The sequence below is a fragment of the Schistocerca serialis genome, chromosome 12 (genome assembly GCF_023864345.2).
Source record: "Schistocerca serialis cubense isolate TAMUIC-IGC-003099 chromosome 12, iqSchSeri2.2, whole genome shotgun sequence".
NCBI classification, from domain to species: Eukaryota; Metazoa; Arthropoda; class Insecta; order Orthoptera; family Acrididae; genus Schistocerca; species Schistocerca serialis.
The window spans coordinates 15,777,735-15,800,223 of NC_064649.1; the positions used below are offsets into that span (position 1 = coordinate 15,777,735).

A 22,489-nucleotide genomic window follows, 5' to 3' on the forward strand; every position below is an offset into this window, starting at 1 on the left:
TACCCAAGAGGACGCCATCATCATTTAACCATACAGTAAAGCTGCATGTCCTCGGGAAAAATTACGGCCGTAGTTTCCCCTTGTTTCAGCCGTTCGCAGTACCAGCACAGCAAGGCCGTTTTGATTATGGTTACAAGGCCAGATCAGTCAATCATCCAGACTGTTGCCCCTGCAACTACTGAAAAGGCTGCTGCCCCTCTTCAGGAACCACACGTTTGTCTGGCCTCTCAACAGAGTACGTGGCATTGCAAATTTTATATCAAACTAAGCTTTTTTCTTTGAGGAAAGGTTATTTTTATTTTACGTTCTAAAAAAGGTGCATTTGCGTGTAAACATAACAGCAGTGTTCACACAAATGTCAACACACCACAACTGCCAACAAGACTACTTAAACATTGTAGTCTGTCTTCTCTGCCAACAGAAACAGCTAAAATGTTATAAGAATAAGTGGGATAAGAGTCGATCCACCACACCTCACTGCAAGAAATTGCAAAAATTATTTGCTTCTTAAATTAGGAAGACAGTGTCAACAATATACAGAACATATCTGCGTCCCAGCTAAACTTCCGTCGACGCGGGAAACAAGCCAAAAAAAGAACCGTCCCGTTTTCTTTACCCACTCGATGACGTCACTGACAACAGAGAAACAAGCAACAATGAAACTAAATTATTCTGCATTGTCGTTCTTTTATAGCTCAGTTACGTTGAGTAATACGTGTTGGTCAGTTCATCGCTCTGTGTTTCAACGAAAAATCTTTGTGCTGGTATGCCGTGTTTAAAGTAAAAAGCTTGGTGCTCATGTGCGGTCTAGTACGATTGGAACTGTATACAGCCCTTCTTTCTTTCCTTTTACAATTTATTTTCTTTCGTTTTGATTGCTAGTTGACAATTTTGCAAGTGACTTAACATGAATAACAGAGAAAAAAACCAAAATTAAGTCGGGCGGCATTTCGGAAATTATCGAAGGAAAGGCGAGAACGAGCTGTTGTAAAAGAAGTAAATACAGACGAAACAAAAGTTACAAATGAAGAAAAGCAAATTGTTCCTGATTTCGAGTTCACGAAAAACTTAAGTGTCGAGTCAGACATCACAAAAAGAAATAACCCTGTTACTGATGATCCTGCCGAATAGTGTATCAATGAATTAACATTGACATTCAACGTGGCATTAATCAAGATTGTAACGGTGATTTTTCTAATTCAAGAAGGTCAGTAGGCGATAAAACCAGATATTTGAACAAAAATGTATTTTACTATAAACTTTTAAATGGTGAATCAACTTTGCGTTATTTTCTAGTATACTCCGGTAGAACCGGTGCTGTTTTTTGTGCACCATGTAAATTGTTTGGAGGTAAGGACGCGATTGCTACTAATGGTAATGCAGGTTGGAAAAATATTTCTAATATTTTATCTCATCATGAGAATTCACTTGAACACACAAATTCTGTGTTATCAATCTTAACAAGGAAAAGGTCACTTGGAACAGGTGTCATATGTTGAGACAGAAAAAATGTACTGGCGCGGTGTGTTGAAAAGTGTGTTTGCGGCAGTGAAGAAGCTGACTAGTCGTTGACTTCCCCTACGTGGGCACGTTGTAACATTACATTCATTATATAATGGTCAATTTATGATGTCTCTTGAACTTATAGCCGAGTTTAATCCTTTCTTGCAGAGGACACTGAACGATATGGAAATCCAGGGCAGGGACACACAAGTTATCTTTCTTCAACGATCTTTGATGAAATAATAGAGCTTCTTTCTGAACAAATAAAAAGAATTATCGTAAGTGCAGGCCAAATATTCCTCTATAATAGTAGATTTTACAGCGGACGTTTCACATACTGATCAATTATCTTTCATATTAAGATATGTGAACGAGAATGGTGAATCTGTTGAACGTTTCCTTCTGCTTTTACCAAACCCGGGACACAAGTCCGAAAACTTAGCTGAGGCCTAACTAAAGGTCCTGTCTACAAATTCCATTGATATTACTGACCGTAGAGGCCAGTCATATGACAACGCAAGCAATAGCTCAGGAACCTACACTGGTTTGCAGGCACGCATTAAAGAACGAAACCCGAAAGTGTGTTATGTGCCTTGTACAGCACTTTCATTGAGTTTAGTCGGCACTAGTGGTGCAAGCAGTTGTCGGGAAGTTGTTCATTTTCCATTGTAGTGCAAAACCTTTATAATTTTTTCTCTGCTTCTACACAGCACTGGGATAAACTTCTTTCTTTCATGAAACCAGGAAGCAAAACGGTAAAAAGTTTATCAAAAACACGTTGGTCAGCAAGAGAGGAAGCGTGTGGAAGTCTATATGAAAACTGGAAGAGCGTTATCAATGGTCTCACACTTATTGCCAATAATGCGTTTGAAAAATCACTTGTACGAAATGAGGCTTTATTGAATCAAGTCAGCAGACTGGAAACAGAATTCATGATGACAGTTTGGGAGGACATACTCCGGAGATGTAATAGTGTAAATCTGAAATTGCAAATACTAAAATAGTGCATGAATTACATGAATCACTTGTAGGATTTATTGCATCTATTCGTGGCATGTTCGACTACTATGAAAATAAATCCACGGAGCTTGTGACTGATATAGACTATGAATGCACCTATAAAAGATCACAAAAACGTGAACTTAATGATGACTAAGAAGCGGACTCTGAAGAAGTTTCCTGATTGGAAGGGAAAAATTTTGAGTCGAAACGTTTCTCCCAGTACTCGACAACTTGTACGCCGATTTAGTGAGGAGGAAGGAAATCTATAGAACACTGTTGAACTCCTTAGATTTGGAGACTTCCTTCCCTAGTGAATGTCCACATTTCACGCAACTTTTGAAATCTTCTGAGATTAGTATATACCAGTGGAAATGAGTAAATTTTTACGAAAAGAGAGGTTACAGTCAGTGTTTCCGAATGTTGACATTGCTCTTAGGATATTTCTATGTATGGCGTTTACAAATTGTTCACAGAACGCTCGTTTTTGGCTCTTACGAGATTGAAATCGTACTTAACGTTCTACGTTGTCTGAGGAGAGACTGAACGCCTTGTCCATCCTTCACATCGAAGCCGACCTCCTACCTGATAACCGTCTGAACTATGAAGATATGATCAACGAGTTTTCTGCCGTCAAAGCCAGACGCAAATTTTGCTGACTGATGAGTTTGTTTGTTTATTCATATTAGTTTTAAAAATTTAAGATTACAATGTGATTTTTGTTATAACTTAGAGCACATTCATTGGATTTACGAACTATGTATCACTTGTTTATTCAACAATTGCCGTTGGCAGAGCGCGGAACTAAACCTCGTTTACGTGCGGAAGTGACCAAAGGCACCCGACAGTACTAAACAATACCCAAATGACCCAGGCCGCTCGGCGCTGTACAGTCACGTCATATTGATGCTGTAGTGTATTACAACAGACGCGTATTCTTGGCGTCTGCTGAAATGTATAGTTATTGCGGAAATATCCGTTATCGAAGAGTACGCTCAGATGAGGAAGTGTTAATAAATTACGTAGTTTAGTTCTATCGATAAATAAGTAAAAGGTTTGATAATACCGTTAGAAAGAGCTACGGTGAGAAGCTGCAGTACAAAACTGTTCAGCCCTTACATGGATTAAAGGTATTGTGTACATTTATTATGCAGCATCTAGCTACACAGACCCTAATGCTTTACACGTTAACTATTAGATTATAAAACAAATTTGATTTTTCCACACTAGTCTGTAAAATTATCTACATCTACATTTCTACACTTACACTCCGCAAGCCACCCAACGGTGTGTGGCGGAGAGCACTTTACGTGTCACTGTCATTACCTCCCTTTCCTGTTCCAGTCGCGTATGGTTCGCGGGAGGAAGGACTGTCTGAAAGCCTCCGTGCGCGCTCGAATCTCTCTAATTTTACATTCGTGATCTCCTCGGGAGGTATAAGTAGGGGGAAGCAATATATTCGATACCTCATCCAGAAACGCACCCTCTCGAAACCTGGACAGCAAACTACACCGCAATGCAGAGCGCCTCTCTTGCAGAGTCTGCCACTTGAGTTTGCTTAACATCTCCGTAGCGCTATCACGGTTACCAAATAACCCTGTGACGAAACGCGCCGCTCTTCTTTGGATCTTCTCTATCTCCTCCGTCAAACCGATCTGGTACGGATCCCACACTGATGACCAATACTCAAGTATAGGTCGAACGAGTGTTTTGTAAGCCACCTCCTTTGTTGATGGACTACATTTTCTAAGGACTCTCCCAATGAATGTCAACCTGGTACCCGCCTTACCAACAATTAATTTTATATGATCATTCCACTTCAAATCGTTCCGTGCGCATACTCCCAGATATTTTACAGAAGTAACTGCTATCTGTGTTTCTTCCGCTATCATATAATCATAAAATAAAGGATCCTTCTTTCTATGTATTCGCAATACATTACATTTGTGTATGTTAAGGGTCAGTTGCCACTCCCTGCACCAAGTGCCTATCCGCTGCAGATCTTCCTGCATTTCGCTACAACTTTCTAATGCTGCAACTTCTCTGTATACTACAGCATCATCCGCGAAAAGCTGCATGGAACTTCCGACACTATCTACTATGTCATTTATATATATTGTGAAAAGCAATGGTCCCATAACACTCCCCTGTGGCACGCCAGACGTTACTTTGTCTGTAGACGTCTTCCCATTGGTAACAACATGCTGTGTTCTGTTTGCTAATAACTCTTCAATCCAGCCACACAGCTGGTCTGATATTCCGTAGGCTCTTACTTTGTTTATCAGGCGACAGTGCAGAACTGTATCGAACTCCTTCCGGAAGTCAAGGAAAATAGCATCTACCTGGGAGCCTGTATCTAATATTTTCTGGGTCTCATGAACAAATAAAGCGAGTTGGGTCTCACACGATCGCTGTTTCCGGAATCCATGTTGATTCCTACAGAGTAGATTCTGGGTTTCCAAAAACGACATGATACGCGAGCAAAAAACATGTTCTAAAATTCTACAACAGATCGACGTCAGAGATATAGGTCTATCGTTTTGCACATCTGCTCGACGACCCTTCTTGAAGACTGGGACTACCTGTGCTCTTTTCCAATCATTTGGAACCTTCCGTTCCTCTAGAGACTTGCGGTACACGGCTGTTAAAAGGGGGGGTAAGTTCTTTCGCGTACCCTGTGTAGAATCGAATTGGTATCCCTTCAGGTCCAGTGGACTTTTCCTCTGTTGAGTGATTCCAGTTGCTTTTCTATTCCTTGGACACTTATTTCGATGTCAGCCATTTTTTCGTTTGTGCGAGGATTTAGAGAAGGAACTGCAGTTTGGTCTCTGTGAAACAGCTTTGGAAAAAGGTGTTTAGTATTTCAACTTTACGCGTGTCATCCTCTGTTTCAATGCCATCATCATCCCGGAGTGCCTGGATATGCCGTTTCGAGCCACTTACTGATTTAACGTAAGACCAGAACTTCCTAGGATTTTCTGTCAAGTCGGTACATAGAATTTTACTTTCGAATTCACTGAACGCTTCACGCATAGCCCTCCTTACGCTAACTTTGACATCGTTTAGATTCTGTGTGTCTGAGAGGTTTTGGCTGCGTTTAAACTTGGAGTGAAGCTCTCTTTGCTTTCGCAGTAGTTTCCTAACTTTGTTGTTGAACCACGGTGGGTTTTTCCCGTCCCTCACAGTTTTATTCGGCACGTACCTGTCTAAAACGCATTTTACGATTCCCTTGAATTTCTTCCATAAACACTCAACATTGTCAGTGTCAGAACAGAAATTTTGGTTTTGATCTGTTATGTAGTCTGAAATCTGCCTTCTATTACTCTTGCCAAACAGATAAACCTTCTTCCCTTTTTTTATATTCCTATTGACTTCCATATTCAGGGATGCTGCAACGGCCTTATGATCACTGATTCCCTGTTCTGCACTTAGAGTCGAAACGTTCGGGTCTGTTTGTTATCAGTAGGTCCAAGATGTTATCTCCGCGAGTCGGTTCTCTGTTTAATTGCTCGAGGTAATTTTCGGATAGTGCACTCAGTATAATGTCACTCGTAGCCTGTGAGCCCGTACCTTCCATGCTGAGTGCACACAGGCCCATTGGGAGGCGTGCCTCGCTGTATTATCTAGGGTGCGCTTCATGAACATATAACAAATCCTAACACCTTCTATGCTTTTCACTCTAACGAAGGCCGTAGAAGCATGGTCTTTTTCCGATGTCCCTCTGACCAAAATGCGATTCTGGTAGCTGGAGTCCGAAGTTTTTGTTAATCTTGCCTTTTGCGTTCTTGTGGAGATATTTCCATAGCAACTTTCATCCCCAAACAAATAGTTTCATAAATTTACCTTGTAAAATTTTTTAATGTAACGATATATTTTCTTAAAAATTTTCGTTCCCTGTTGCACGCCCTTGGTGGTTGAATTTCCAGAGACACACGTATATTTTTAATTTCTAACTAAGAAACCAAATACCAACTGTCGTAGATGTAGCCTTAAAACTCCTTTAGTATTTCTTTAGTAGGCTAGTTATTTATTTTCAAAAACACTTTCACCCACTATTTTCCCCCCTTAGGGGTTGAATTTCGAAAAACAGCGACACGTGTATGTTTACTTCTAACAGAGAAGCCAAATAAAAAATTTCATAGATTTAGCTTCAAAAATGTTTGCACAACGAAATATTTCCGTAAAAGCTTTCATCCCCCATTTCACCTCAATAGGGGTTGACTTTCCAAAAACAATGAAGCTCATATTTTTTATTTCTAACTGAGAAACCAGATTTAAATTTTCATAGATTCAACTTAAAAAAATACTTTGATTATAAAATATTTTCATAAAAAATCTCATCCCCTACTGCACCCCTTACGGATGGAATTAAAAAAAAAAACTGTAAGTCCCATAGTGCTCAGAGCCATTTCGAACTTACGTCAAATCGTAGCAGTAATCGCAACACGGACGAGAGTAGACCAAGTCAACTCATCTGCATTGCTATTTAACATAGAACTTAAACATCGCTTACGGTATAAGTTCCACTCCCCTCCAAATTTCAAGTTTCTTTCCTTGGCGGTTTGGGCTGGGCGATGATCAGTCAGTCAGTCAGGATATAGCCTTTTACATGTGAAGAGATTCCAATACATTTTTAGCAGTTGCAAAGCATTGTCGTGTTCGCTAGTTATAGAATACATCTGAGAACCGTGAGCCACACGGATATGTGATTGGCACGCAGTTTGACGGCCATTGCTCTAGACATTTCTGTTCAAAGAAATGGTTCAAATGGCTCTGAGCACTATGGGAAATAACTTCTGAGGTCATCAGTCCCCTAGAATTTAGAACTACTTAAACCTAACCAACCTAAGGACACCGGACACATCCCCGCCCGAGGCAGGATTCGAACCTGCGACCGTAGTGGTCGCGCGGTTCCAGACTATAGCGTCTAGAACCGCTCGGCCACTCCGGCCGGCACACATTTCTGTCTGTGGATGCCAAGAGCACTGATAAAAAGCAAATATTTATCGACTGACGGCTGCTGTGTGAGTAATCACCATGTGTTTACCGACACAACAGATTAGACTGGGATTAACGGCACGCGTACGAAAATCTCGTGTCAGAAGACGGAAGCGTAATTATGGACTATGAGTGACTGTACACGAATATGTGGAGATGGGCACGTCATAAGTGTACCTACTGTTAACATCGGCGAAGCGTAGCGACCACTTTCTTAGGCGTTTCACTCCTCTGTCAGTGGCAACAGAACTGCATTTATGACCAGGCTATTTACGCACCACAAACTATTGAAATAAATAATCTTTTGAAAGGGCAGAACACATGACCTGCAACAAACAAGCACTAAAGTTCACGCACGCTAAATGTGGCAAAATTGAACGAGTTTCACGTTTTAAATAGGTGTGTGAAACAATTCGGGGAGGTTCCGTAGAAATTAATTATTTGCTACTGTAATTTTTAATTTTTTGAGTCACATTAACACGCTATGTTAAATAGCAATGCAGATGAGTTGACTTGGTCTACTCTCGTCCATGTTGCGATTACTGCTACGATTTGGCGTAAGTTCAAAATGGCTCTGAGCACTTTGGGACTTAACTTCTTAGGTCATCAGTCCCCTAGAACTTAGAACTACTTAAACCTAACTAACCTAAGGACATCACACACATCCATGCGCGAGGTAGGATTCGAACCTGCGAGCGTAGCGGTCGCGCTGTTCCAGACTGTAGTGCCTAGAACCCCTCGGCCACACCGGCTGGCTTGACGTAAGTGATCCGGAGAAGAACATAGTACAACCGGCCATTGGGCTACTGTTGTTACGTAAATGTCGAACTGCTCTGTGGAAAGCTTCAGGGGATATTTTACGGGATATCGTAACCTTATCCCAAACAGTGGAAGTGTAACCCTGGATCAGTTGCCAGCGTTACTTTGGTTAGAAACATTATCGTAGGCATAGATTGTCAGCATGTTAGACGACCACGCGCCCGTCACCGCTTGATGGCAAAGGCATCGTTTTCACAGCGGTGGGCGACTTCAGTTCATCGCAGCTCAGCCAATTAGCGCGAAATATTTGTGAACTGTACACACAGACCTTCCTAGTAAAACCAGGTCAAAGCCCATATTGTAGTTCCTGACATTGACAGGTTACACATGCTATGTAAGTTTATAATATCAATAAATATTTCTTATGAAAGTAATAACAAATTAAGTTTTCGGATTTTTCCCTTCTCTTGTGCTGTGAAACCTGGCTCACTGTCAAATTTCATAATTCTAGGTGAATGGGAAGTACCCTATAAATTCTTGAGGGTATTTTTGTCCTGTCGTTGCAACTACAAAAATACGTGGTCTTTTTTTTCACCGGACGTGTTTCGCTTTGTTGAGGTCAAGCATCATTAGTGGTCTGTAATTAAGTTATTTACATTTTGATTTGCTTTAAGATCCAAAAACTATCGTTAAGAATATGTTGATTTGTATTTACGGCCATTTTCGCCTGATTTCCCGCTTACATCGGGAAATGCCGCCTGCTAGCACATCGTTGCTGTTTTTCTTCTTTAGACACTGATAATTTTGGTCTAATTTTTAGTTATTCTGCAGGACGCATTTTTGTAGTTGCAGCGATAGAACAAAAATACTCTCAAAATTTGTAAACCAACTACGGACAATATGGCCACATACAGTAAATGAAGACGCCTATAGGTAGTTTTGAATGGGTTTGCAAGTAACAAAAGAATGCCGTATCTTTTGAGCGCAGTGACGTAGTAGCTTAAAGTTTCTACACCGCCAAGGGAGCGTAGACCCTAGCATCTGCCATAAATTTCATCTTGATACGTCTACCCGTTCGTGAGAAAATGGCATCTTAACAGACGGGTAGACAGTTGTGTAACAACTGACGTGAAACAATTACAGATTAACAACTTGGGGGTTTTCCTATACTTGTGCTGTGAAACCTTACCTCTTGTCAAATTTCGTGATTCTAGGTGAACAGGGAGTGTCCTGAAGGTTTTGATGCGTTCATTTCCGAGTATCAATATATGTGACTTAAATGACCGCAAGTTTTGATTTCATAGTCTTAGGAGCTTATAGTTTTTAGACCGCCAAGGAACCGCAGACCTTCGTATGTGACGTAAATTTCAACTTGATATGTCAACCTGTTCGTGAGAAGAAAAGGGGGTCTTAACAGACGGACTGATTTAATGGCAAATGACAAAACATATTTTTTTTTCGCGAAATATAGTTGATATAATTACAAATTAACAATTTTCGTGTTTTTTGTTTGTCGTGTGAAATCTTGTTTCGTGCCAAATTTCGTGATTCTAGGTCGATGTGAATTACCATACAAGTTTTGATGACTGAATTTGCGATGATCAAAATTTGTGACTTAAATGGCCGTAGCCTTCGATTGCATTGCCTTATGAGGGTTTTATTTATTTATTTATTTTTACACCACCATGGGGTCGTTGACTTTCGTATGTGACACAAATTTCAAGTCGTTAGGTATATCCGTTCTTGAGAAAAAAAAAAAAGGGTTCTTAACAACAGCGCCGAAAGATAGACAGACGGACAACAGAACGATCAAGTAAGGGTTCCGATTTTACCGATTGATGTACACAAAGGTGATAAAAATATCTTTGTATCAGTGTTGTGGCGTGTGCCTGCTTATAATAAAAAAGTTTAGTAGTAATTATTTTTATACGGGCTTTTTCGGCTAAATGTTTCAGTAGACAACCGATATGGACGAAGCCGTGCTGCACGCCGGACCTAGTGGCCTAGCGTTGTCGGACAGTTGAACTGCAGCCGTCGATGGGGACGGACGCGTGGCGAAGGAACGGGACGCAGCTTGCGAGGTTAGTCGGCTGTTAATTCTGCTCACAGGCGCGTTCGTGTGAGCTACTAGAATGAATAATACGAATTATCTGACGGAACGTCCAATCAGGTTTTCCTCTGATCGAAACTTTGGGCACTCGAAGGTTTACTATAATTGGGGTTTCTTGCTGTTATCTTGTTCTTAATGTTGGCATCACGGTGTGTGTAATGAAATTGTTCGTTTAGTGTGTGATTCTAAACAACCGTGCGATGAGAAACAGATTTAGCAAGAAATTGAAGCAAATGAATGAATTTACTATCCTCCAGGTACCGCTGGCCATTTTAGAGTTGAAAATTCACATTTGGAAAGCTTCTGTTCTGCAGGCCTGCACATGAACTCCCCGGTGATTTCATGAAGACAAAAGTGTAGCCTATCTCGTTGCTGAAGATGTGACATTAATAATTATCTCACGAGGCTTGTTGAAATTTCTTCTTCTAGTGTGCCGTATCGCAACCGCAGAACACACAACCGTTAAAGAATGACTTTGTCCGTCCGACTGTTTAAACCCTTTTTCTTAGCAACGTGTAGACTTATCAAGTCGAAATTTACGTCCTGTACTATGGTCTACAGTCGCTCGGTGTTTCAAACCATTGAAGCTTCTACGTCAGTATAGTCGACAGACGCGGCATTTATGCCACATGCTACGATTCTCGCAAATTCACTCCTCAAAACCTATGGGGTACTTCCCGTTAACCCTTTATCACAGAATATGACAGAAAGAAAGGCTCCAAAGAACAAGTAAAGGGGAAAAATCAAAGAAGTGTTAATTCGTAACTATATTACACGGAAAAATACTTGTTTTGACATGTTATCCAACTGCTGTCTCTCGTTAAGACCGCCTTTTCTAATAAGAGGCTGAATGAACTGTTTATGTACGGAACCCTCGTTAAGCTTGTGATATTCGCTTTCATCCAGATTTTTTTTTCATATAAATCCATAAAGTGGGGTAGTTTGGAACAACTATAAATATTTTATATTCACTCAAACCCAGCTGAGACCAGAAATGGTGCTGAAAATGAACACGGTTGCGTTAATCATTGCAATATAGTAATGATCTAGATCCGAGTTCAAATGTCACAGAGAAGAAAAAAGGCCGGAAAAAATAATTTTACAGAATTACGCTATCTAAATGTGAACGATTTTGTTGCAGTGTACCTAAAGTGCGATTGAGGCTGGAACGAGGAAGCGTCAAAGTGATTAGTTGCTTAACTTAGCAAAAAAAAAAAAAAAAAAAAAAGGTATGATGCAGTTTAAAGCACCGTAGTTGGCATCGCATGTGATAGAATTATTTTGGGCAATCGCTACATCCTTACATTCCTGAAACATTCTTGTACAGTAAAAAAATGAATAATTTTACAGATAAATAATTTTTAGGATTTTAAAAAGGTTTTTACAGCGTTACTTTTGCCTGACGTTTTTACTGTGGGGCCTAACATCTGTTGCAAGAAACCCTCTAGCAAAGTGTAACTTGAAACACCCACATTGTTATGTTTTTGCAGCAATAAATATTGATCTATAATTTTATTACCTTTTGGAAAACTCAGTTGGGAGCATACCTGACAGTGTGGAATAAATTGTAGTATGTTTCCAATCATTATTGTGATGCAGGACGGTTTAAAAGTTCAAAAGTGTTTCAAGGAACTGCAAATGACCGTATGAGATAAAAAGCGTGGTTCATCGAAAACATCTTTTGGTAAAGGAGGATGACGTGTAAGAGTGACCAATGCTGTGTATCTTAATATGAATTGTCCCGAATTATGTTGCTCAATTACAAATAGATGTGGTGGATCAATTAAGTTTATCCGGTCAGTCAGATTTTTGTAATTTTTTATGTTAATGGTACGTGAAGTTCAGAACTCAAATTTTTGGAGGAAGTCGACTTTGAAGTTTTCCGATCGTCTTTAATATGCTAAACCAAAGTCAATTTTTCTAGATGGGACATGTTGCTGTGCGGCAGAATGCTCACCTGCCGCATGGGGGCTTTATGTCCGTTCCCTCCCTGATGCAAATTTTTGAAGAGTTGCAACTTCTACTATGAATTACGTAAATTTTATAATAGATGGAGATGGAAAAAACCATTATATATATATATATATATATATATATATATATATATATATATATATGAAGATGTATCTGTTCTTTCAGACATGTCCGACATATCATCGGTGACCATGCAGCTCGTTAGAATGAAATTACAATGAAACGAATACCCCTATCTGATCTGCATACAGGCGTTGATATGTCAGCGGGGACAGTTGAAAATGTGTGCCCCGACTGGGCCTCGAAACCGGGATCTCCTGCTTACATGGCAGACGCTCTATCCATTTCTTTCTTTTTTTTCGTTCGTTGTGTCTGTTCGTTGCGGACGTCACATGTTTAAAGTTCGTTGTTCATCCTTTCACTCAGTTCTTTTATTACAGAGGCCAACCAGCTCTCTGATCGAACACGCTGAGCTACCGTGCCGACGTTAAAATTGTACAGTCCATTTATTGCCGATTCCCCTAAGAGTTCGGGCACTGTAGGTGCATCCGCACAGCAATGGATGTCAGAGAGCCGGTTGGCCTCTGTAATAAAAAACAGAGTGAAAGGATCAACACCGAACTTGAACGGATGCCCGCAACGACCAAACACAGCGCTCAACAACGAACAAAATGAAAAAAAAAAGGATAGAGCGTTTGCCATGTAAGCAGGAGATCCCGGGTTCGAGTCCCGGTCACGGCACATATTTTAAACTGTCCCCGTTGACTTATATCAACGCCTGTATGCAGCTATGAGTTTTCATGTAATTGTAAAACCATTATGGCTCTAGACCAGTAATTTGTGGTTACTGTTTTGTCTCTCTCATTTTCTTTTTTTCGTTCAGTTCGACTGCCTACGTCATTCATATGTACAATGAATCTCACACTTGCTAGCTAACATGTATCAAATTGCTATTTTTATGAAAAATGCTAGTCGTATTATTTCTTATTACGTATCACACAAAAGTTCAGTTTTCGTTCTAAATATAAATGACCAGTAAAATCGACAATGATTCACCATTGCTAAATTTGTACGGGAATTGGAAATACGTCCTAATCTCCTTGCCATCCCTCCCCCCCCCCCCCATTTTATCCATCTCTCTTTGTTCATCTCCTTCTCCCCCCCTCCCCCAATCACCCACTTCCTGCCCTCCTTGTCAATCTTATCTTTCCCCTGTCTGTCCATTTCCTCTGTGAGCCTCTGTCCACCTATTCCCTTCCCCCTTCTCTCTCTGACCTTGAGCCTTGTTTATTGTTATTGGCAACAAACATTTGATGGGAACTGAAGTTGCTTAAAATGAAAGCATTAATCGGTTAATATAATTAGTATACAGACTATGATAAACCTCTCCTGCTGCTGGATATTAAAGGATAGTAGCAACAATGGCAGGATTTTTGCATAGTTCTAATCTGTGCTGCTACTGTAGTTCAACTGACTGCGATAAACAAGACGAAACCAAACATTTTGACAGCACAACATTTTCTTCCTCGCAGTTGGTTATAATACGAAACCTGTACGTTTTTGTTTAAAAAACATGTTACCAATGTCCGTCTGAATGTTTAGTAGAGTATCGTGTAAAGATCTGAAGTAAATCGGTGAAAAACTTTTCGAGATTTTTGGCAACAACGTTAAACACCTATTTGTCTTTACATTGTAGTATAGATATGATTACTGATCGTTTATAAAAGCTTGTTTAAATAAAAAAATATGTTAAAAATTAAATTCTTTTTCATCGTTGGGTATTTCACAATCCATGAAAATGTCAATGCAACATTCACCTTAGTTTGAAATGTTGATGGGCATGGGTACATACTGCGCCAATCCAGTCCCATGGTAGGCGTGCATTTTACGACACCGCCATACTACTGTCGAGATAAATCTACCTTTCCTCAGCTTATTAAAGGTGGTCGGAAAAGTTCATAGTCGATTTTCTCGAGAATTTTTGAGTTCGATCAAACTACTTTTGATGACTGATATTAGAGTTCTGAAATTAATATAAAATATAATAAATATAAAAATGAAACCCAAAAATCGGATTGCCATGTGGTCCCCTTGTCACGCAGGAGCATTAGTGAAGTTATAGTTAGTCGTGCTGGCTTTGAAATTTGTTCCTTCCTTCGAAGTTCCACCGTAAGCAACAAATATTCCCCTCAGACTTTATGGTAGAATATTCACAAAGGTGGCAGCAAGACAGTCCGAATTTCGCGTGTTCCCGTCCTGAACAGTGTTAGACAAACTGAAACAGAACAGCAGAAACATATCCTCCCATACCTAAATATTTGCCGCTATATCCTAGCGAACCCCATAATGCTTTGAATTGTGTGGAAAAAAGATATAGGTCCTTACTTCTCCATCCTCCCCTCACTGTGCAACTTCCTGCTCCCCCTCCCTTTGTCCATCTCCTCCTGCTCCCCCTCCCTTTGTCCATCTCCTCCTGCTCCCCCTCCCTTTGTCCATCTCCTCCTGCTACCCCTCCCTTTGTCCATCTCCTCCTGCTCCCCCTCCGTTTGTCCACCTACTCCCCCTTCCTTTGTCCATCTCCACCTACTTCCCCTCTCTTTTCCATCTCTTCCCACTCCCCTCTCTTTTCTATCTCCTCTTACTCCCACTCTCTCTTTCTATCCACCATTTCCTCCCTTCTCTACGTCCATTTCCTCTCACCCTTGTCTGTTCACCACCTCTTCTCTCATCTCTCTGACCTATAACCTTAAATTATTGTTATTACAAATTCAGATCCCAGACTAGTGTACTAAACATAACCCAGTTAGCCATTCAGAGATACATATATTGATAAGAAAACTTGTGTACACAACAAAGGGCTATTTTGTTTTCTTCCTTGCAGTCAGTTTTCAGAGTATGGGATGTGTAGGCCCACAAATCGATAGATACATCGATACATCGGTATACAGATATATGGATCAGTATCAGTGTTTGGGTAAATCAATCGGCAGATCGATCAATCGCAACAGCAACAAATCGATAAACAGAGCGATTGACTATCAATTCAATAACCCGACAGGCACATCGATGAATCGGCGTGTGGACTGCAATCCGTACTTCGATAAGTCGACAGATGGGTCGACACTGGTAGGCCGATAGCCCGGTAAATTGGAAGGTAGGTCTTTAAATCGGCAGATTGACCTATAAGCTGACAGATAGATCGATGGTTCGATATAGATCGATAAAGATGACAAACCACTTTAATGAACAGATAGATCGATAAAACAGAAAAACATAAGTAGTCGGACGAGCCAGGCGGTCGCAAATCGACTGGCTGATCAATAGATCGATAAGTCAATATACCAAAACATAAATATGTCGATACATTAATAACCCGATAAATCTGTAGATATGCAGATAGATCAAGATATAGATACGACTACCGTATCGGGCGTTCGTTATATAAGTCGATAAACACAGACAGGTCGGCATGTCGATAGATCGAAGAACGAATAGACATGTCCTTTATCCGATGTATTGATCGACTGATCACTTATTTGACAGACAGTCGGAAAACCGACAATTCGGTTTATGAATCGAAAAGTGAATCGTGAAATCGATATAATGGTCTGTAAATCGCTATACAGGTCTATTATTTGATAGCTTGATCTGTGGATAGATCGTACGGTCGTTGCATACATAGGTCGATAGGTACATCGATTGCTGTATAACACGAAGTATACTCAAGTCGAATGATACATAGATAGGCTCATCGATTGAACGGCTGGACCATTGGTCGATAGATAGTCTGGCAGGGAGCTACATGCGTAGTTCGATAGACAGGTCAGGCGTGCACTACACACCGGAAGCAGCTACTAGGGTAGCAGAGTACGTGTGGCGTGCACACGGGGGTTTTTTAGGTTAGAGGGACCCCCCCTTGGGCGAAACGATAAAATACCTGACGGCTTACCAGAGAGGACATTATCATCGTTGATAAAGAACGTCCGTCCTCAGAGACCAAAAACAGTAAAAGTTAACGTAATATTGGTAAACTGCAGGAGTATCCAGGGCAAGGTTCCTGAATTAGTATCTCTTATTGAAGGAAATAGTGCGCATATAGTATTAGGAACGGAAAGTTGGTTAAAACCGGAAGTGAACAGTAACGAAATCCTAGACACAGAATGGAATATATACCGCAAGGATAGGATAAACGCCAATGGTGGAGGAGTATTTATAGCAGTAAAGAATTCAATAATATCCAGTGAAGTTATTAGCGAATGCGAATGTGAAATAATCTGGGTTAAGTATCAAAGGTGGGTCAGATATGATAGTCGGATGCTTCTATAGACCACCTGCTTCAGCAACCGTAGTAGTTGAGCGCCTCAGAGAGAACCTGCAGAACGTCGTGAAGAAGTTTCGTGATCATACTATTGTTATAGGGGGAGACTTCAATCTACCAGGTATAGAATGGGATAGTCACACAATCAGAACTGGAGCCAGGGACAGAGACTCTTGTGACATTATCCTGACTGCCTTGTCCGAGAATTACTTCGAGCAGATAGTTAGAGAACCAACTCGTGAAGCTAACGTTTTAGACCTCATAGCAACAAATAGACCGGAACTTTTCGACTCCGTGAATGTAGAAGAGGGTATCAGTGATCATAAGTCAGTGGTTGCATCAATGACTACAAGTGTAATAAGAAATGCCAAGAAAGGAAGGAAAATATATTTGCTTAACAAGAGTGATAGGGCACAAATCGCAGAATATCTGAGTGACCACCATCAAACGTTCATTTCTGAGGAAGAGGATGTGGAACAAAAATGGAAAAAATTCAGAAACATCGTCCAGTACGCCTTAGATAAGTTCGTACCGACTAAGGTCCAAAGCGAGGGGAAAGATCCACCGTGGTATAACAATCATGTACGAAAGGTACTACGGAAACAAAGAAAGCTTCATCATAGGTTTAAGAGTAGTCGAATCATAGCTGATAAGGAAAAGCTGAACGAAGCGAAAAAGAGCGTAAAGAGAGCAATGAGAGAAGCATTCAACGAATTCGAACATAAAACATTGGCAAACAATCTAAACAAGAACCCTAAAAAGTTTTGGTCATATGTAAAATCGGTAAGCGGATCTAAATCCCCTATTCAGTCACTCGTTGACCACGATGGCACCGAAACAGAGGACGACCGAAGAAAGGCAGAAATACTGAATTCAGTGTTCCGAAACTGTTTCACTGTGGAAAATCGTAACACGGTCCCTGACTTCAGCCGTCGCACGGACGCCAAAATGGAAAATATTGAAATAAACGATATCGGAATTGAAAAACAACTGCTATCACTTAGTAGCGGAAAAGCATCCGGACCAGACGAGATACCCTTAAGATTCTACAGTGATTATGCTAAAGAACTTGCCCCCTCTCTATCAGCAATTTATCGTAGATCGCTGGAAGAACGTAAAGTACCTAGCGACTGGAAGAAAGCGCAGGTCGTTCCCATTTTCAAGAAGGGTCATAAATCAGATGCGAATAATTATAGGCCTATTTCGCTTACGTCAATCTGTTGTAGAATAATGGAACATGTTTTGTGTTCTCGTATTATGACGTTCTTAGATAATACAAATCTCCTTCATCATAACCAACATGGATTCCGCAAACAGAGATCATGTGAAACTCAGCTCGCCCTATTTGCCCAAGAAATTCACAGTGCCGTAGACACTGGCGAGCAGATTGATGCCGTATTCCTGGACTTCAGGAAGGCATTTGATACGGTTCCGCACTTACGTTTAGTGAAAAAAATACGAGCTTACGGAATATCGGACCAGGTTTGTGATTGGATTCAGGATTTCCTAGAAGAAAGAACACAGCATGTCATTCTTAACGGTTCAAAATCTGCAGATGTAGAGGTAATTTCGGGAGTACCGCAGGGAAGCGTGATAGGGCCTTTATTGTTTACAATATACATAAATGACTTAGTTGACAACATCGGTTGCTCCGTGAGGCTATTTGCAGATGACACGGTTGTCTACAAGAAAGTAGCAACATCAGAAGACTCGTACGTACTCCAGGAGGACCTGCAGAGGATTAATGCATGGTGCGACAGCTGGCAGCTTTCCCTAAACGTAGATAAATGTAATATAATGCGCATACATAGGGGCAGAAATCCATTCCAGTACGATTATGCCATAGGTGGTAAATCATTGGAAGCGGTAACGACCGTAAAATACTTAGGAGTTACTATCCGGAGCGATCTGAAGTGGAATGATCACATAAAACAAATAGTGGGAAAAGCAGGCGCCAGGTTGAGATTCATAGGAAGAATTCTAAGAAAATGTGACTCATCGACGAAAGAAGTAGCTTACAAAACGCTTGTTCGTCCGATTCTTGAGTATTGCTCATCAGTATGGGACCCTTACCAGGTGGATTAATAGAAGAGATAGACATGATCCAGCGAAAAGCAGCGCGATTCGTCATGGGGACATTTAGTCAGCGCGAGAGCGTTACGGAGATGCTGAACAAGCTCCAGTGGCGGACACTTCAAGAAAGGCGTTACGCAATACGGAGAGGTTTATTATCGAAATTACGAGAGAGCACATTCCGGGAAGAGATGGGCAACATATTACTACCGCCCACATATATCTCGCGTAATGATCACAACGAAAAGATCCGAGTAATTAGAGCAAATACGGAGACTTACAAGCAGTCGTTCTTCCCACGCACAATTCGTGAATGGAACAGGGAAGGGGGGATCAGATAGTGGTACAATAAGTACCCTCCGCAACACACCGTAAAATGGCTCGCGGAGTATAGATGTAGATGTAGATTGTTAGATCGAATGTCAGATCGACTTACCGTTTTATTTTTCGATACATCGTTTGCACAGCGGTTAGATCGGTATATTGATCGTTTGATAGATTGATCGTTTGATCGAATGATAGACAGACTGACCGATCGGCAGTTAGATCGCTCTATTTGTTGGTGGGGACTAAGCAGCGAGGGCATCAGTCCTGTTGGATTAGGGAGGGATGGGGTATTAAATCGCCCATGCCGTTGTAAAGGAACCATCCCGTCATTTGCCTGAAGCGATTTAGGGAAATCACGGAAGACCTAATCAGTTTGGCCGGACGTGCGTCTGAACCGCCGTCCTCCTCCCGAATGCGGGCCGCTTGGATGCGCGCGCGCGACGACCTGATAAGCTAACTTCAGTGATAAATAACTCGGAAACGGAGGAGCGTATAGAATATTTTGCATAACAATTATTTATCAGCAGAATGCCCCCTGCAAAATCCTTACAAGCTTTCCGTATATCATCCTCATATACAGGATGAGTCTTATTAACGTTTAAAAACCTCCAAAGCAACATAGATGACGCTGAGACAAGTTATTTGAGACACAAGGGGCTGCAAATGTCGGGAAATGACTCAAAAATGGATGAGAAATGTTGAACATGAGACGTCATCGGACTACATCCCACGCCGTGCGTGCAGAGGTTGGGCTTGGGTGTGAAGGGATGACGGAGACGCAGTATTTGCTTTCGACCAAAAGGTACAAATATCGAACACCTTTTGTAAATATGGTCTTTTGTAAACCTGTTGTTGTTGTTGTTACTGTTGTTGTTGATGTGGTGGTGGTGGTGGTGGTGGTGGTCTTCAGTCCTGAGACTGGTTTGATGCAGCTCTCCATGCTACTCTACCCTGTGCAAGATTCTTCATCTCCCAGTACTTACTGCAACCTACATCCTTCTGAATCTGCTTAGTGTATTCATCTCTTGGTCTCCCTCTACGATTTTTACCCTCCACGCAGCCCTCCAGCGCTAAATTTGTGCCCGCATCTCGTGGTCGTGCGGTAGCGTTCTCGCTTCCCACGCCCGGGTTCCCGGGTTCCCGGGTTCGATTCCCGGCGGGGTCAGGGATTTTCTCTGCCTCGTGATGGCTGGGTGTTGTGTGCTGTCTTTAGGTTAGTTAGGTTTAAGTAGTTCTAAGTTCTAGGGGACTGATGACCATCGATGTTAAGTCCCATAGTGCTCAGAGCCATTTGAACCATTTTTTGCTAAATTTGTGATCTCTTGGTGCCTCAGAACATGCCCTACCAACCGGTCCCTTCTTCTTGTCAAGTTGTGCCACAAACTCCTCTTCTCCCCTATTCTATTCTATACCTCCTCGTTAGTTACGTGATCTACCCATCTAATCTTCAACATTCTTCTGTAGCACCACGTTTCGAAAGCTTCTATTCTCTTCTTGTCCAAATTATTTATCGTCCATGATTCACTTCCATACATGGCTAGACTCCATACAAATACTTTCAGAAACGACTTCCTGACACTTAAATCGATACTCAATGTTAATAAATTTCTCTTCTTCAGAAACGTTTTCCTTGCCATTGCCAGTTTACATTTTATATCCTCTCTACTTCAACCATCATCAGTTATTTTGCTCCCCAAATAGCAAAACTCCTTTACTACTTCAAGTGTTTCATTTCCTAATCTAATTCCCTCAGCATCACCCGACTTAATTCGACTACATTCCATTATCCTTGTTTTGCTTTTGTTGGTGTTCATCTTATATCCTCCTTTCAAGACACTATCCATTCCGTCCAACTGCTCTTCCATGTCCTTTGCTGTCTCTGACAGAATTAGAATGTCATCGGCGAACCTCAAAGTTTTTATTTCTTCTCCCTGTATTTTAATACCTACTCCAAATTTTTCTTTTGTTTCGTTCACTGCTTTCTCAATATACAGATTGAATAACGTCGGGGAGAGGCTACAACCCTGTCTCACTCCTTTCCCAACCACTGCTTCCCTTTCATGCCCCTCGACTCTTGTAACTGCCATCTGGTTTCTGTACAAATTGTAAATAGCCTTTCGCTCCCTGTATTTTACACCTGCCACCTTCAGAATTTGAAAGAGTATTCCAGTCAACATTGTCAAAAGCTTTCTCTAAGTCTACAAATGCTAGAAACGTAGGTTTGCCTTTCCTTAACCTAGCTTCTAAGATAAGTCGTAGGGTCAGTATTGCCTCACGTGTTCCAATATTTCTACGGAATCCAAACTGATCTTCCCCGAGGTCGGCGTCTACCAGTTTTTCCATTCGTCAGTAAAGAATTCGTGTTAGTATTTTGCATCCGTGACTTATTAAACGCCGGGCGAAGTGGCCGTGCGGTTAAAGGCGCTGCAGTCTGGAACCGCAAGACCGCTACGGTCGCAGGTTCGAATCCTGCCTCGGGCATGGATGTTTGTGATGTCCTTAGGTTAGTTAGGTTTAACTAGTTCTAAGTTCTAGGGGACTAATGACCTCAGCAGTTGAGTCCCATAGTGCTTAGAGCCATTTGAACCATTTTTTAACTTATTAAACTGATTCTTCGGTAATTTTCATATGTCAGCACCTGCTATCGTTGGGATTGGAATTATTATATTCTTCTTGTAGTCTGAGGGTATTTCATCTGTCTCATACATCTTGCTCACCAGATGGTAGAGTTTTGTCAGGACTGGCTCTCCCAAGGCCGTCAGTAGTTTTAATGGAATGTTGTCTACTCCGGGGGCCTTGTTTCGACTCAGGTCTTTCAGTGCTCTGTCAAACTCTTCACGCAGTATCTTATCTCCCATTTCATCTTCTTCTACATCCTCTTCCATTTCCATAATATTGTCCTCAAGTACATCGCCCTTGTATAGACCCTCTATATACTCCTTCCACCTTTCTGCTTCCCCTTCTTTGCTTAGAACTGGGTTTCCGTCTGAGCTCTTGATATTCATACAAGTGGTTCTCTTTTCTCCAAAGGTCTCTTTAATTTTCCTGCAGGCAGTATCTATTTTACCCCTAGTGAGATAAGCCTCTACATCCTTACATTTGTCCTCTAGCCATCCCTGCTTAGCCATGCACTTCCTGTCGATCTCATTTTTGAGACGTTTGTATTCCTTTTTGCTTGCTTCAGTTACTGCATTTTTGTATTTTCTCCTTTCATCAATTAAATTCAATATCTCTTCTGTTACCCAAGGATTTCTACTAGCCCTCGTCTTTTTACCTACTTGATCCTCTGCTGCCTTCACTACTTCATCCCTCAGAGCTACCCATTCGTCTTCTACTGTATTTCTTTCCCCCATTCCTGTCAACTGTTCCCTTATGCTGTCCCTGAAACTCTGTACAACCTCTGGTTTAGTCAGTTTATCCAGGTCCCA

The 22,489-nt window shown here is 41.2% G+C and overlaps 1 protein-coding gene across 1 annotated transcript in view; it reads left to right on the forward strand.

Annotated features, from left to right (window-relative positions):
- Positions 1-10,296: 10,296 nt before the first annotated feature.
- Positions 10,297-22,489, forward strand: part of LOC126428354 (protein draper-like) — a 216,633-nt gene continuing 204,440 nt past the window's right edge. Inside the window, exon 1 of the mRNA XM_050090285.1 lies at positions 10,297-10,340. Within this exon, the coding sequence (XP_049946242.1) occupies positions 10,297-10,340 (44 nt within the window). The remainder of the gene's footprint in view (positions 10,341-22,489) is intronic.